The sequence below is a fragment of the Pelodiscus sinensis genome, chromosome 2 (assembly GCF_052426305.1).
Source record: "Pelodiscus sinensis isolate ZL-2025 chromosome 2, ASM5242630v1, whole genome shotgun sequence".
In the NCBI taxonomy this organism is placed as follows: domain Eukaryota; kingdom Metazoa; phylum Chordata; order Testudines; family Trionychidae; genus Pelodiscus; species Pelodiscus sinensis.
In genome coordinates this window covers 217,483,696-217,495,931 of record NC_143053.1, presented here as the reverse complement: position 1 = coordinate 217,495,931, position 12,236 = coordinate 217,483,696, and the positions used below count along the sequence as shown (strand labels likewise).

The following is a 12,236-nucleotide window of genomic DNA, read 5'->3' as shown; positions in this document are numbered from 1 at the left end:
CTTGCAAATGCCACATGGAGAAGAGTTCTGGGATCCCAGCAGCCCCTGAGACCTGCCCCTCCACCATAGACCTGCTGACACCCCCATGAACTTGATCCCTGTGGCCCCCAGAGCCCCATAAATACCTCTCATGGACCCAAATCCTGTAGAGCCTCTTTAAACCTCCCTAGCACTGGACCTCTGCCCCCCCCCCCCCAGAGTCCTGCCAGCACCCTCCAGGCTTGAACTGCACGTCCTCGCCGAAGTCATGCAAACATCCACATAGGCCAAACCCCACGTTTCTCCTGAGCTCTGCGTGCTCCCCCATTGACATGCTGTCAGCCAATGGTCAGGGCAGTGTGCGTGTGTATGTTTCCGAGAAAAGGTTTAACGTCCGTGTCTTTATTGCTAGGACCGGGGTCCCGTCGCAGAGGGTGGCCAGCAGGCCAACAGACGCCCCTTTATAGGAAGAGCTTATTACACCTTAGATTTTAGCTGCTAGAACACAAAGTTCCTTTGCAGCGGGCAGCCTAGGAAAGGCTGAAAAGGTGCCCCAACGGATCTTGTCACCTGGGAGTGACACAGATCCAAACGCCCAAGCTCTCCCTATGTCTGTCCCTTTATGACCGGCTGAAGTTCTTTTAAATTGTGCTTGGTTCTATTACAGCAACTGAAGGAGTCAGGTTAAAGCTTAAACAGTTACAGGTTTATTAAAAGACTTATAAAAGCATATACTCACTATTACTTGTGTATGCTCACATTGTATTAATGTGTTATATATACTATACTATAGTATACTGATGTTTACACATGAATACAACATGAGTTGGTAGATACTGATACACTCTCTTTCAGGAGTGTCCTCTTTTTTGAAAGTTCGAATATGGTAAGCCTACTCTATAGTCTTAGGCTGTGTCTAGACCACAGGCTTCTTTTGGAGGAAACTTTTTTTGAAAGAGATCTTCAGAAAAACTTCTTCTGTAAAAGAGTGTCCACACTGCCCAAGCACATTGAAAAAATGACCTACTTTTTTGAAAGAGAGCATCCAGACTGAATGGACACTCTCTCGCATGTCAGCTCTGATCGCTATGAATGGAATGGCCACCAGAGCACCTGAGCTTTTTTCTCTTTCCTCTTCTTGCGAAAGAACTCCCTCTTCTCTGTCCACACATGCCTTTTTCCGAAGGAGCTCTTTGGCAAAAAGGCTTCTTCCTCGTAGAATGAGGATTACCAATGCTGGAAAAACCCCTCTGTTCTTTCGATTTTCTTGCGGAGGAACGCAATTGCAGTGTGGATGTTCCTCAAGCTTTGTCAGGAAAAATGGCTGTTTTTCTGACAAAACTCTGTAGTGTAGACATACCCTTAGTTGCGAAGAAACTGGCTTTTAGCTTAAGCTATGGAGACTCATGTTGTAAGCTCCAGAGGTCCCAGGTTCAGTTCCTCTGTGATATACATAATATAGGGCAATGCTTGTCTTTCATTGTGTGTTTTTAAAAAGCAAATTTCAGTGAGGTTTTCGTCAAAAATTTTAACTGGAACATATCAAAAACAATGGAATTTGTCTTCATTCGAAAGTTCACATTCAAGTTAAACGAGAACATTTTGTTGCATTGAGGTTGCCATTTTACTGCTATAATAGGAGAGAAATTGAGAGGAGGAAACCTATTCTGGAAAAGAAAAGTTTACATCATTGCAGTAATGATGTTTCAGATGTTTTGCCAAAAGGCGCAATATATTTGTGCTAGAGTTGGTGCTCAAGAAGTATCAATCACTTCACACCTAGAAGGTGACAAAGGTGACTTTTTGTATCAACATAAAGGGAGCATAATAATCAATCAGTGAAACAAACTTGAGTGTGCAATGTAGTGATGAATTATCAAGAGTGATTGGCTAGTTCTTGCTATGGTCCCAGAAGATTTAGAAAGAAAGATTGGGGAACCAATGCTGAAGTGGCTTTTAGAGCTGGAAAAATTTGAATCTAAACCACATTTAAAGTATAAACCTTTGTTCAAAATACAATTTAACTAACTCACACTACCACTGATAGGTTAGGTTGCTTACCCTCCAGGATTGTCTTGGAGCCTCTAAGAATTAAAGATTAATTTTTAATTAAAGATTAAGTTATTCAGTGAAACCTCCAGGAATTCATCAAACCATATTTGGAAACCCTGCTGATGGGGGAAGTAAATGCATGAGCTAACATTTTATTTTCTTTGTTAGACGACTGCACTGATACGTTAAGTACAAATTGAACCATAAATGTTATTTTTTGTAGCCTGTGTTTGGAAGGAAATTGCTTCCTGTCCTTATATCTTCATGCTCTTTGAATATATTCCCCTTCCATCTGACTGACAGACAGACGTTTCCACTACACATAGAATATTTGCTATCTTTAAGCCACAGCGGAGTTTCTTTAATGCATAGCCAACTGAAATTATGCATCTTTTAGCATGCATTAAAGAAATAATGTTTTAAATAATATATTTATACTTGCATCAACTTTAAATTTATTTCATCAAATTGATTTAGTCCCACATGATTTTTCTAATACTAATATTGGCATATGGGAGAAGGGATGTGAGAATAAAGCTTGGGTATGGACACAAGAAGGCAACAAAGTGTTACTGATAATTTGAATCCTATCCAGAGGATAGTGTGTAGGTACATAGTAGGCTTCTGAATGAACATATAAAAGAAGGGATCCTGGAGTTGTATGGGTAGCAAAATGAGGCCCAAGAAAGAAGTCTGGTTTGAAAAAGAAAATTTCAGTCCCAGACTCTCTCCTTGACCACTGTGTTTACACACAGTAAACAGAATGCTGCTTTAATCTTTCCCCTCCACATGCAGTTCCAAGTTTCTGAATAGAAAGATCAGCTCCAATTTGGTGATGGTTATGCCAATTAATATTTTTCTTTCAATTCTGATAAAATTTCAGAAATTAACTTGTGATTACAGAGCAGAGAATCAAAGTACCATCTTACTTGATAAAGGGTGCATACTGGGTGGAGCCAAAAAAAAAAAAATCCTGACAGAAGCGAGGGAGGAAGGGTGGAGGGATTTCAAATTTTAATAAATGTTTACTAAAAATGTATATGGAGAATTCAGTTGTCTTCTGAAGACTTATTGTAGTAAATTCAGAGACTGCATTAATTTAAAGTGAGAAACTAATTTTAATCCTGCTTTCAGTGGAAACCTCAAACTGCTTCTGACATCTCTAATAATTGTCCACTCATATGTATGCACATGCCTGTTGCCATGTTTCATCATATTTTTTTGGTACTGAGCAGTATTCGGCTATCTATTCTTCAGCTATTTTAAGCATTATTTTGATAAGTAATCCTGGGCCAGAATCTTGCTTGACTTACTCTTATGGAACGTTGACTCCAGAGGTGTTTTATTTAAATGATGTGGGCAGATTTTGTGATGTTTTTCTTGTAAGCTTCCCCCACCATGAGGTAACCTATAGGGCACTGATGGTAATACGGATCCATCTAATTTAAGAGATACCATATCATACGTGGTAGATTAAGATTTTAAATTAGTAAATTAACTATATGCAGGACCGATTAGAAGGAAACTAGATTCAATTTATTCTTAGAAATAGTTTTATGAGTCACATTAAAGAGATGCTTAATAAGAATGGAGCCTGGAGGTAAAGACAACATGGCATAACTGAGAAAATGTTTTTTACTTCCATTTGCTCTGTCCACAGAAAACAGTGACTTTGAAGTGTAAGAATATTGATCTATTGTAGTCATGGGGATATTAATACAATTTTCCCCTTTGACTTTTTCCAGCACACTGATTTATGTCAGTACATGGACAAACATCCTGGAGGACTTCATCCAGACAATGTCAAGGTAAGAATAGATAAAAGGACACTTTCAGTCAGAATATAGTAACAGTAAATTTGTGTAGAACATGGGGTGAAATATTTCACCGATGCTTTTCTTACAAGCTAAAGGAAAATTAATGTCCATCTGAGTAAATGTTATTGATGTTACATTTTTTCAAATGAAAAAAACGATACTAATTTAAACACTTGCACAACAGAAGAACAGCGTGAGCAGTATAAGTGAATGGTGAGCCATTGTTAATGTACAATATTATTTTAAGGTGATAGAGTACATTTTTTTTGCTTTCTTGGAAGATATGAAAATAGTGTCAACCCCTCTCCCCCAACCCTGCCTCCTCAAGAAGAACAAAACAAAAATCCACACCCTTGACTGAATTATTTTAAACTGAGAAACGTGCCTCAGCTAGTGTAAATCAGTATAGCTTCATTGATTAATCTATGCTACATTGATTTATAGCAGATGAATATTTTTCTTCAGTGCTTTTTAAAATGTAGTTTAGAACCTTTATTTTCAATTAGTTTTAAGATATTGCTTCATTTTCTTTTTTTAATTTATATTCTTATATTAAGTATCACATAGTATGCACCCAAGGATTCTTTGTATTATTTGGGCTTAATAAAGAGGAAAGAAAAGAGATCTCTTCTGAGATTTTGATTCATAGCTACCTTCTAGGAAGTCAGCCAAATTATTTTAGCATAGAACAGAAGTCAATCAGACATGCCAAGTGTGTCTTTCATGTACTGACCACCCCGGTAATACTTGTTGAATTGGTCTTGTGCTTTGACACTGTTCCCATTGTTCTGCTGCTGCTGAAATGTTTAAATACCCACTTACAATGCTGAGAATTTTACTTCAGTGTTTTACTTTCTAAAAATGGAGGAATAAAAGAGCTCACGAGCAAAAGTAAAGATTTTTCCCATGGAAAATTCAAAAGGTGTGTTTAAAGGCATAAAATAAAATATTTTAAAAAAGAAAAGGAAAGAATTGGAGTATTTTAAATGTGATCACCATTGTACCTCAGATAGTTGGATAACGTTAATTTGGTTAGTTGTCCCTTGCTTCCACTAAAATTGTTATCTACAGTGCATAACTGTAGATAAATGTATGTGTCTATCATAAGTTTTTAAAGGACAAAAACTTCCTTTAGTGTGCTTTTAGTATTTTTATATAACAAATACAAAGTGACTCTCATTAGAGAGTGCTCAGAGCATGCTAGAGCAACAACCATGTTTTATGCACAGCTGTGTTACATTCTTGGGATCCAAATAAGTTGCCTGTGTGTACAGAGAAAAATATGTACCAGCCATGTTAAGGATTTATGTTGAATGTAGACTAATTACCAGAATCTGTTTTCTGTGGGTACTGTAGGCTTTGTGACACTTGCTGCATAACTGTGGGGTAAGGAAGGAGGACCTACTCCACATCCTAAAGACCATTCAGGGCTTTAGGAGCATAGTGGTTCTGCGTGGTGGCCTTATGAAGACACCAGAAAGGTTCTCCAAGACACGGGAGTGGGGCCTGCTCTGTGATAGCAAGAAAGCTGTTCTAAGTCAGTGGTGCTCAAAGTTTTCCATTTGTGTCCCCCACCCCATTACTGGTAACTGAATCTGTCAGTACCCTTCCTCCAGTAGTCCCTCCCATTACTTTCTCAGCAGTGGAGCTTGGGCTAAAGGTGGAGCTGGGGGCAGACCTGGTGATGAGGGAGGAGCTGGGGCTAGAGGTGGTGCAGATCTGAGTGGAGAGGGAGTGAGGATAGAGCTGGGCTGAGAGTGGCATGGGGGACAAATGGGCTGGGGACGTAGAGGGACTAAGGGTAGACCTGGACCTGGAGGCGAATCGGGCCTGGGTACTGAATGGGGTTGGAGGTGGCACTGATCCACACTACATGCTCCCCCCGAACATTCCTCTGAGAGTCCTTAGGGGGTTATGCCTCGTGTTCTAAGTAAAGGTGGAGGGTTTGTGTGGAACAGAGGACTCCTATCAGCCATAGTTTTGGTAAGTATTCAGATTGTGAAATGTTTGAGATTTCCCCCCCTTACTTCCCCATATGGCATTTTTGTTAAGGTGGTTAATATTGCTTTGGAATATACTTTTGTATTTAGTTTCCCTGTGTGGAAGCTGGCTTATATTATGCTCTCCAGTGGGGTTGGCAGAAACGGGGGTGTATGATTTAGTACAGATGCACATACTACTCCTGGAGATGGAACCAAAGGTTATACATTCTCTTCCTGTTCTGTCACCATCGGCCATTAGGTGTGTCTACGTCTGTCTCTGTTGCACTTTCTTTTCTGTTTTCTCCCAAAATTGACAGGGAGATGTTTGCCATAGCTTTTTGACAAATTCAAATATGTGGCATTTTGAAATCCTGAAATTTTGTGATACAATAGTTTCACAAACTATTGAGAGAATATTTTGGAACCTTCAAATCTCAGGCAATGTTGATGACTCTTACCAATTTGTTCCAGGATGTTTAAATGAAATTTTGCATTCTTCTCCCCCCGAATCCTACAATTTCTTAGAGAAACATTCTTCAGCTAGAATATAAGCCACAAAATTTTCTCCCAGAACTATAATTAATATTTAATATGTCTCTTACAAGTAGTACGGCTACAGTAACTTCATTCCCTGCAGATTGTTTCCCTGCTACTCACTCAGTATTAATTCTGTGGCTGTTTTCTTGAGATGTCTCAATCTTTTTTTAACAATGAATTAAAGAAAAAAAGTTTTCTGTTAAAAGCATTTTCGAAACAGAGCGTCTAGATTGGCATGGACGCTTTTCTGCAAAAGAACTTTTTGCGGAAAAGCGTCCATGCCAATCTAGACGTGCTTTTCTGCAAAAAAGCCCCGATTGCCATTTTTGCGATCGGGGCTTTTTTGCGGAAAACAAATCTGAGCTGTCTACACTGGCCCTTTTGCACAAAAGCTTTGCGCAAAAGGGACTTTTGCCTGAAGGGGAGCAGAATAGTATTTCTGCAAGAAGCACTGATTTCTTACAGTAGGAAGTCAGTGCTTTTGTGGAAATTCAAGCGGCCAGTGTAGACAGCTGATTTTCCAGAAAAACTGGACAGTCTAGACACAGCCTCTTAGTTTACAGCCCAAACTCCCTTCTGTCTTCCTCCCTCAGCTTCCTTTTTTAAATTCCTCATCTTGGGTTCTTGTGAAGAAACTGAAGAGAAGTTCAGTCCAGTGTCCTGCCTGAGTAGTTGAGCTGGGGAAGGAGGGGGTGGCGGAGAGAAAGAAACAGGCATGTCCAGACATATGAACACATACTTGTGTGTGTGTGTGTGTGTGTGTGTGTGTGTGTGTGTGTGTGTGTGCGTGTGTCTGTCTTTGTGTGTTATTAATCTCAAGACTGTGGAGGTCTTAGCATGAAACAGTCATTGCATTTATAACATATCTGGTTAGCTAGAGCATGATAATTCACAAAGCCACACCTGTCCCTCCTTCATATAAGTGCACAGGTGAGCTCATTACTGGGTAGAGTGTGCATGGCCTTTCTGTGCATTGCATGTCTGCTCCAATTCTCCTACTCAAGTTCTATTGCAAGGAGTCCCTAAGCAATAGCTGAGGCAGCATCAGAATTAGCCCACTCATATTGCTCTTTATTGAGCTTCCAACTTACAGGCATGTTTCAAGGCTGCTCAGCTGTTTCTCCAGATTTGCTGGATGCATTTGCTAGGAAGGGAGAAAAAGCAACAGCTTCTCTTTAAGTCCTGCTGCTAGTAGTGCTTCTGTTGCTGTACAACTTCAAAGGCAAACTGCTGCTTACTGTGTCAGGGATCAGGGCGTGGATGGTCATGCCTTGTGGCTGGAGCTGGAATTGGTATCCTGGAATAGAGCCTGGGGTCAGATGCCAGAGTCAAGGATCAGAGCTGAGGTCAGGAATCAGAGCCACGGGGCGGAACTGGATTACCTGGAGTGAGGCCAGGCAGGAACATGCCTGGGAACAAGCAGAAACAAGAAGTTACTTCAGCCAGGGGCCAAATGCTTTGAACAGCTAGCATCCTGTGGCTAGTGGTCTTAAGAGCAGGCCTTTGTTGATTCCCCTCAGCCACTTGTGCAATTTGGCCAATTAGGAGAATCAGCTGGAGCCCAGCAGTGCTCCTAAGACTGCCTGCAGGTAAGCTAGCAGGTAAGTAGGCTAACTGCAGGCCCTTACTCCTGACACTTTGTCAGCCTACTCACAGCATTCAGCAGTGCTGGAGAAGCAGCTGAGCTGCTTTGAAATGTGTCCTTGAGTAAGGAGTTAAACTAGGAGTTGCATTAAGACACTTTAGTTCAAAGTCTTGATGTAAGAACTTGAGTTCAAAGATTGTTTTAGGAGAAAGGAGAGCAGCAGGAAAAAAGAAAAGTGTAGGAGCAGTTTAAAACTGGACACCTTTCTCTCCCAGCTAAGCCCCTGATTCCAGCAGCCCCTCACTGGATATTTTAAATTCTCATTTCCATTTAACTCCCCTTCTTCCCCCAAATTCCTATTTTTGTGCATTTAATATTCCCAATTTAGTTCCCTAGTAAGAGGGAGCTGAAAATGGTCTAAAGGACACAAGTAGTGGAAAGAAAAACTAGGCTCATGGAAAGCAAGAGGAGGTTGTCCAAGCAGAGTAGATACCTGAATAAAGAAAAAGTTAACATGTGATTTCATAAGAAATTTAGTCCGACTTGCCTGAAGTAGGTGTTTATGGTAGTGCTTCCTTCCACTGTCCATGGCACAAGGAAATACCGCATAAATCCTTCCCCAGATCAGTTCTTAAAATATAATTTCAAATTAATCAAGCTGTCTGGACTGTACTGTGGTAATAAGCTACAGGTGGTTTAAGGCATTCTATTTTTATCTTCGTTCTTGAAGCATGCATCCATAGTCTACATTCCAGTGTATTTAGTATTAAGCCACTATAAATATGTAAATATTTTTTCTGCAGACTGCTATACAATTTAATTCCTATAAAACAACATTTATACTAACTGCAATGACTTCTGGTATCAGTAACTGCACTGAGTATGTAGAAACAAAAGCATCCTTAATTAATGTTTTGGTCTCCCTGGGACATCCCAGCCTAATTGTGAATCGGATTTATTCTTTATTTGCAATTGGAAGGCAGTGCAGTTGCCCAGGGTTTTATCTTTGGGACAGAATCGCAAGTGGCATAAAATCCAGATTCTGCCCTAGGTCTCTCTCGGGGCAGTTCTGGCTTTCTGTTCCTCAGACTTTCATTGTTTTCGCTCCACTGCAGCCAGCCCAGGTTACTGGGAGTTCTACTCAGATCTCTTTCCCCAGCTGTTACTGCCTGTGAAAGTTGCTTGCACTTCCTAGTCCCCAGCTGTGGATGTGATTGCTTCCAGCAGCATAAACTCAGATGGCCACAGCACCCTTTCCCCATATGACTTTTGCTAGCTGGCTCCCTGCTTATCTGCTCTTCTTTTCTTTTGTTCTCTGGCCATCTCATGGTCATTCCATATAGTTTTGGGGACTTTTTTGGTCCCCAGGTCTCCTGAGTGCTAGCAGTGGCCATCTGTAAAATTATTCCAATTTTGCAAACTTATAACCTATTAGGGTTCTTGCCACTTATCTGGCTTCTGTGTCCAGGTGCCAGATAGGGTTTCTAGGTACCTAGTTTTCCATCCAGAAAGTCCAGTCAAAAAGCAGACCTAGCAATCCTATTGACACCTGAACCAAAAGTCCAGTTACTGTGGAGTGGGGGAATTATCAGGTCATCAACCCATGACAGCCCCTGCTCGGCCAGGGCTGCCTCCTACCTATAGGCAGGCTCCTTGGGACGATCCACCAAACAACAAGGGGAGAGGAGGAAGTGGAGTGTGTGATGGGGCGGGGCTTGGGGGGAAATAGTGAAGAAGGGGCGGGGCCTTAGGGAGATGAGAATAGTGGAGAAGCAGTCTGATTATCAGCAATTCAAAAGTTGGAAACATTATAATCTAGTTCATTTTTGATTTTTTTTTCTTTATTTTCCCAAACTCTAATGGGAAGGTTTGTCCCTTTTAAATTGTTCTCAGATTTTCTACTTTCAGTTAGTACCTAAATATAATCAGAGGATCACATTTCCAAATATATCTTCATTTGTTCTGAAATCCAAATGCCCTTCCCTTCTTAATATATTGGTTATTTTATTGGTTGATATAATTTCCTATAAATCCTAGAGTTAATAGAACAGATGGAATTTGAGACCGTAATAATCATGCCTGGATTACTTTTGCATCCCTGTCTGAAGTAGAGAAAAAATATGGAGGCTAATTCTCTTTAGATTATATGAGTTGATATTGTATCGAAGTAGGCTGAAGGTACTGAAAAATTGCTGAGATTTAACATTTCAGGCAAGTTTTGGTTCTTTTGTATTTGTGTTCATAAGACAACTTAGATTGGAAAAAGGTTGTTTTATTATAGGTAAGATTGAACATTTTCTTCTAATATGGTGTGTCTCAACTAGTGGGGTAGAACCCTAAAGTGCATTGCTCAGGAGTTGAGACGGTCACATAAAATTAATACACTTTCTCATTCTCCCATGCAAAAAATATCCAGAATGACAAAACGAGGCTGCTAGGACCTACTGTGATTGAAAGGAGGTTGGAAGGAGCAGCTCACTCCACTGCCACCTAATACCACTGTTCTGATGGCCTCCTGCTGCCAGGCTCAGGGGAGTCCACACACGTCTGGCCATGAGGGGCCCCTTCCCAGCATCTGCCACAGCTGGAAGCAGGCTAGTCACAAGGGCGCAGGCATGACCCCAGACACACTTCCCCCTTCCAGGGACTGCAGCCCCAGAGTGCCTTACCTCCATGAGGAGGGCCCCGACGGTGGACTTCCCCACACCAAACTGGTTGCCCTCCGACGGGTAGCTGTCAGGGGTGGCAAGCTTCCAGATGTTGATTGCGACCTACTTCTCCAGGGGGATGGCGGGCCGTAGGTGGGTGTTGTGTGTCCGAATGGCAGGGGCGAGCCAGGAACACAGCTCCAAAAATGTGGCCTTCCACAAACTGAAGTTTTGGAGCCACTGCTGGTCATCCTGCCGCTCCATGACCAGCTGGTCCCACCAGTCAGAACTGGTGTCCAGCCTCCAGAAACGCCACTCCACAGTGAGTTGCGGTTGCAAGAGTGGAGCTCCCCGCTCCAGAGAGAGGATCTCCAGAATGAGCTCAGAGTTGAGCTCAATCAGGACCAGGAAGGCAGCTGGCACAAAGTGCTGCAGAAACTGCAGCATGGTTGTGTCGGACCTTTGCGTGCCTGGAGCAGCTTCAGCTTCAGCTCCAGCTCCAGCTCCATGGCACCAACAGAAAAGCTGTGGAGTTCAAAAAAGCTGAGCAACCACAGCAGGTACTACAAGAGCTTTGCTGTCCCTTGAATAGGTATGCAAGCATGCAGCAGAAGCAAGAAATGGCTGTGCAAGGGGGTCCATTGAGTCTGGACGCTCTCTTTCGAAAAAGCAGATAATTTTTTTCAATGCTCTTTTGTGTGTGGACACTCTCTTTTGGAAGAAGTTTTTTTTTTTTGGAAGATCTCTTCAGAAAAAAACTTCTTTCGAAAGAAGCCTGCAGTCTAGATGTAGCCTAAGATTGCATCTAGTAACTGCCCTGTCTGCTTCGGCAATACTATCTAAAACTAGCCACGGTTTACATACCTGTCTGTCATTACCATATTATAAGATACCCCACATTTTATTTTATTTTTACATCATCCCTGGGGGACTGAGGCACAAAGAGAGGGTAACTGAGTCTGTGACAAAGCAGAGAATGGAAGTTAAAGGTCTCCTGTTTCTCATGCCAGCAGCCTAAACTCTGAAAAGATTGCAGGATTCCGGTTTGAGCAGGAAAACGGAGTCTGGTTTTATTTATAAAAAACAAAAATAGGTGAGCTGGAATGTGAGGGAGGGCTTTGAAGTCATAGGTATTAGTGAAACAGGTAGGCAAATCTCTGTGGGAGACTAATACTTGAGCGTGTGTGTGACTGTTTAGAGAGGACAGATTAGATTATAGAGATAACAGTTGAGAAATATAACAGACTGCACAGAACAGAATGAAATAAAAATTTGAGTGAGAGGACATGCAGTGGAATCTGTGTGAATACAAATCCCAAATAAGATTAGGAATATATTTTAAGTAGTCTTCTACTACTGGCTTCCAAAAATAGGAAGTACAGAATAATGCTGAGAATGTTGAAATATACATACATTAAATGATGTGTGCTCTTACTTAAAAAAAATCTCATCTTCTCATTGTCATTTAATCATCACTTGCAGAATTCATTTATTGCCTCTCATACTCCTTTGTCATGAACATTATCCCTTAACTAATGGTTATAGTTTTTAAAGTAATATCTATTCTTGACACTTGAATAATTTCAGAAGCTAATGACCAATCTGGAAATTAACAACCCAAGTCAAAGCCTGAGGG

At 41.3% G+C, this 12,236-nt stretch overlaps 1 protein-coding gene across 3 annotated transcripts in view; it reads left to right on the top strand.

Moving 5' to 3' along the window:
* The window catches only part of CDK14 (cyclin dependent kinase 14), a 530,833-nt gene that overhangs the window by 265,892 nt on the left and 252,705 nt on the right, over window positions 1–12,236 (top strand). For all 3 annotated transcript variants that reach the window (XM_075922396.2, XM_014569231.3, XM_075922397.2), the window contains one exon: window positions 3,777–3,839. In XM_075922396.2, coding sequence (XP_075778511.2) covers window positions 3,777–3,839 — 63 coding nt within the window. The remainder of the gene's footprint in view (window positions 1–3,776; window positions 3,840–12,236) is intronic.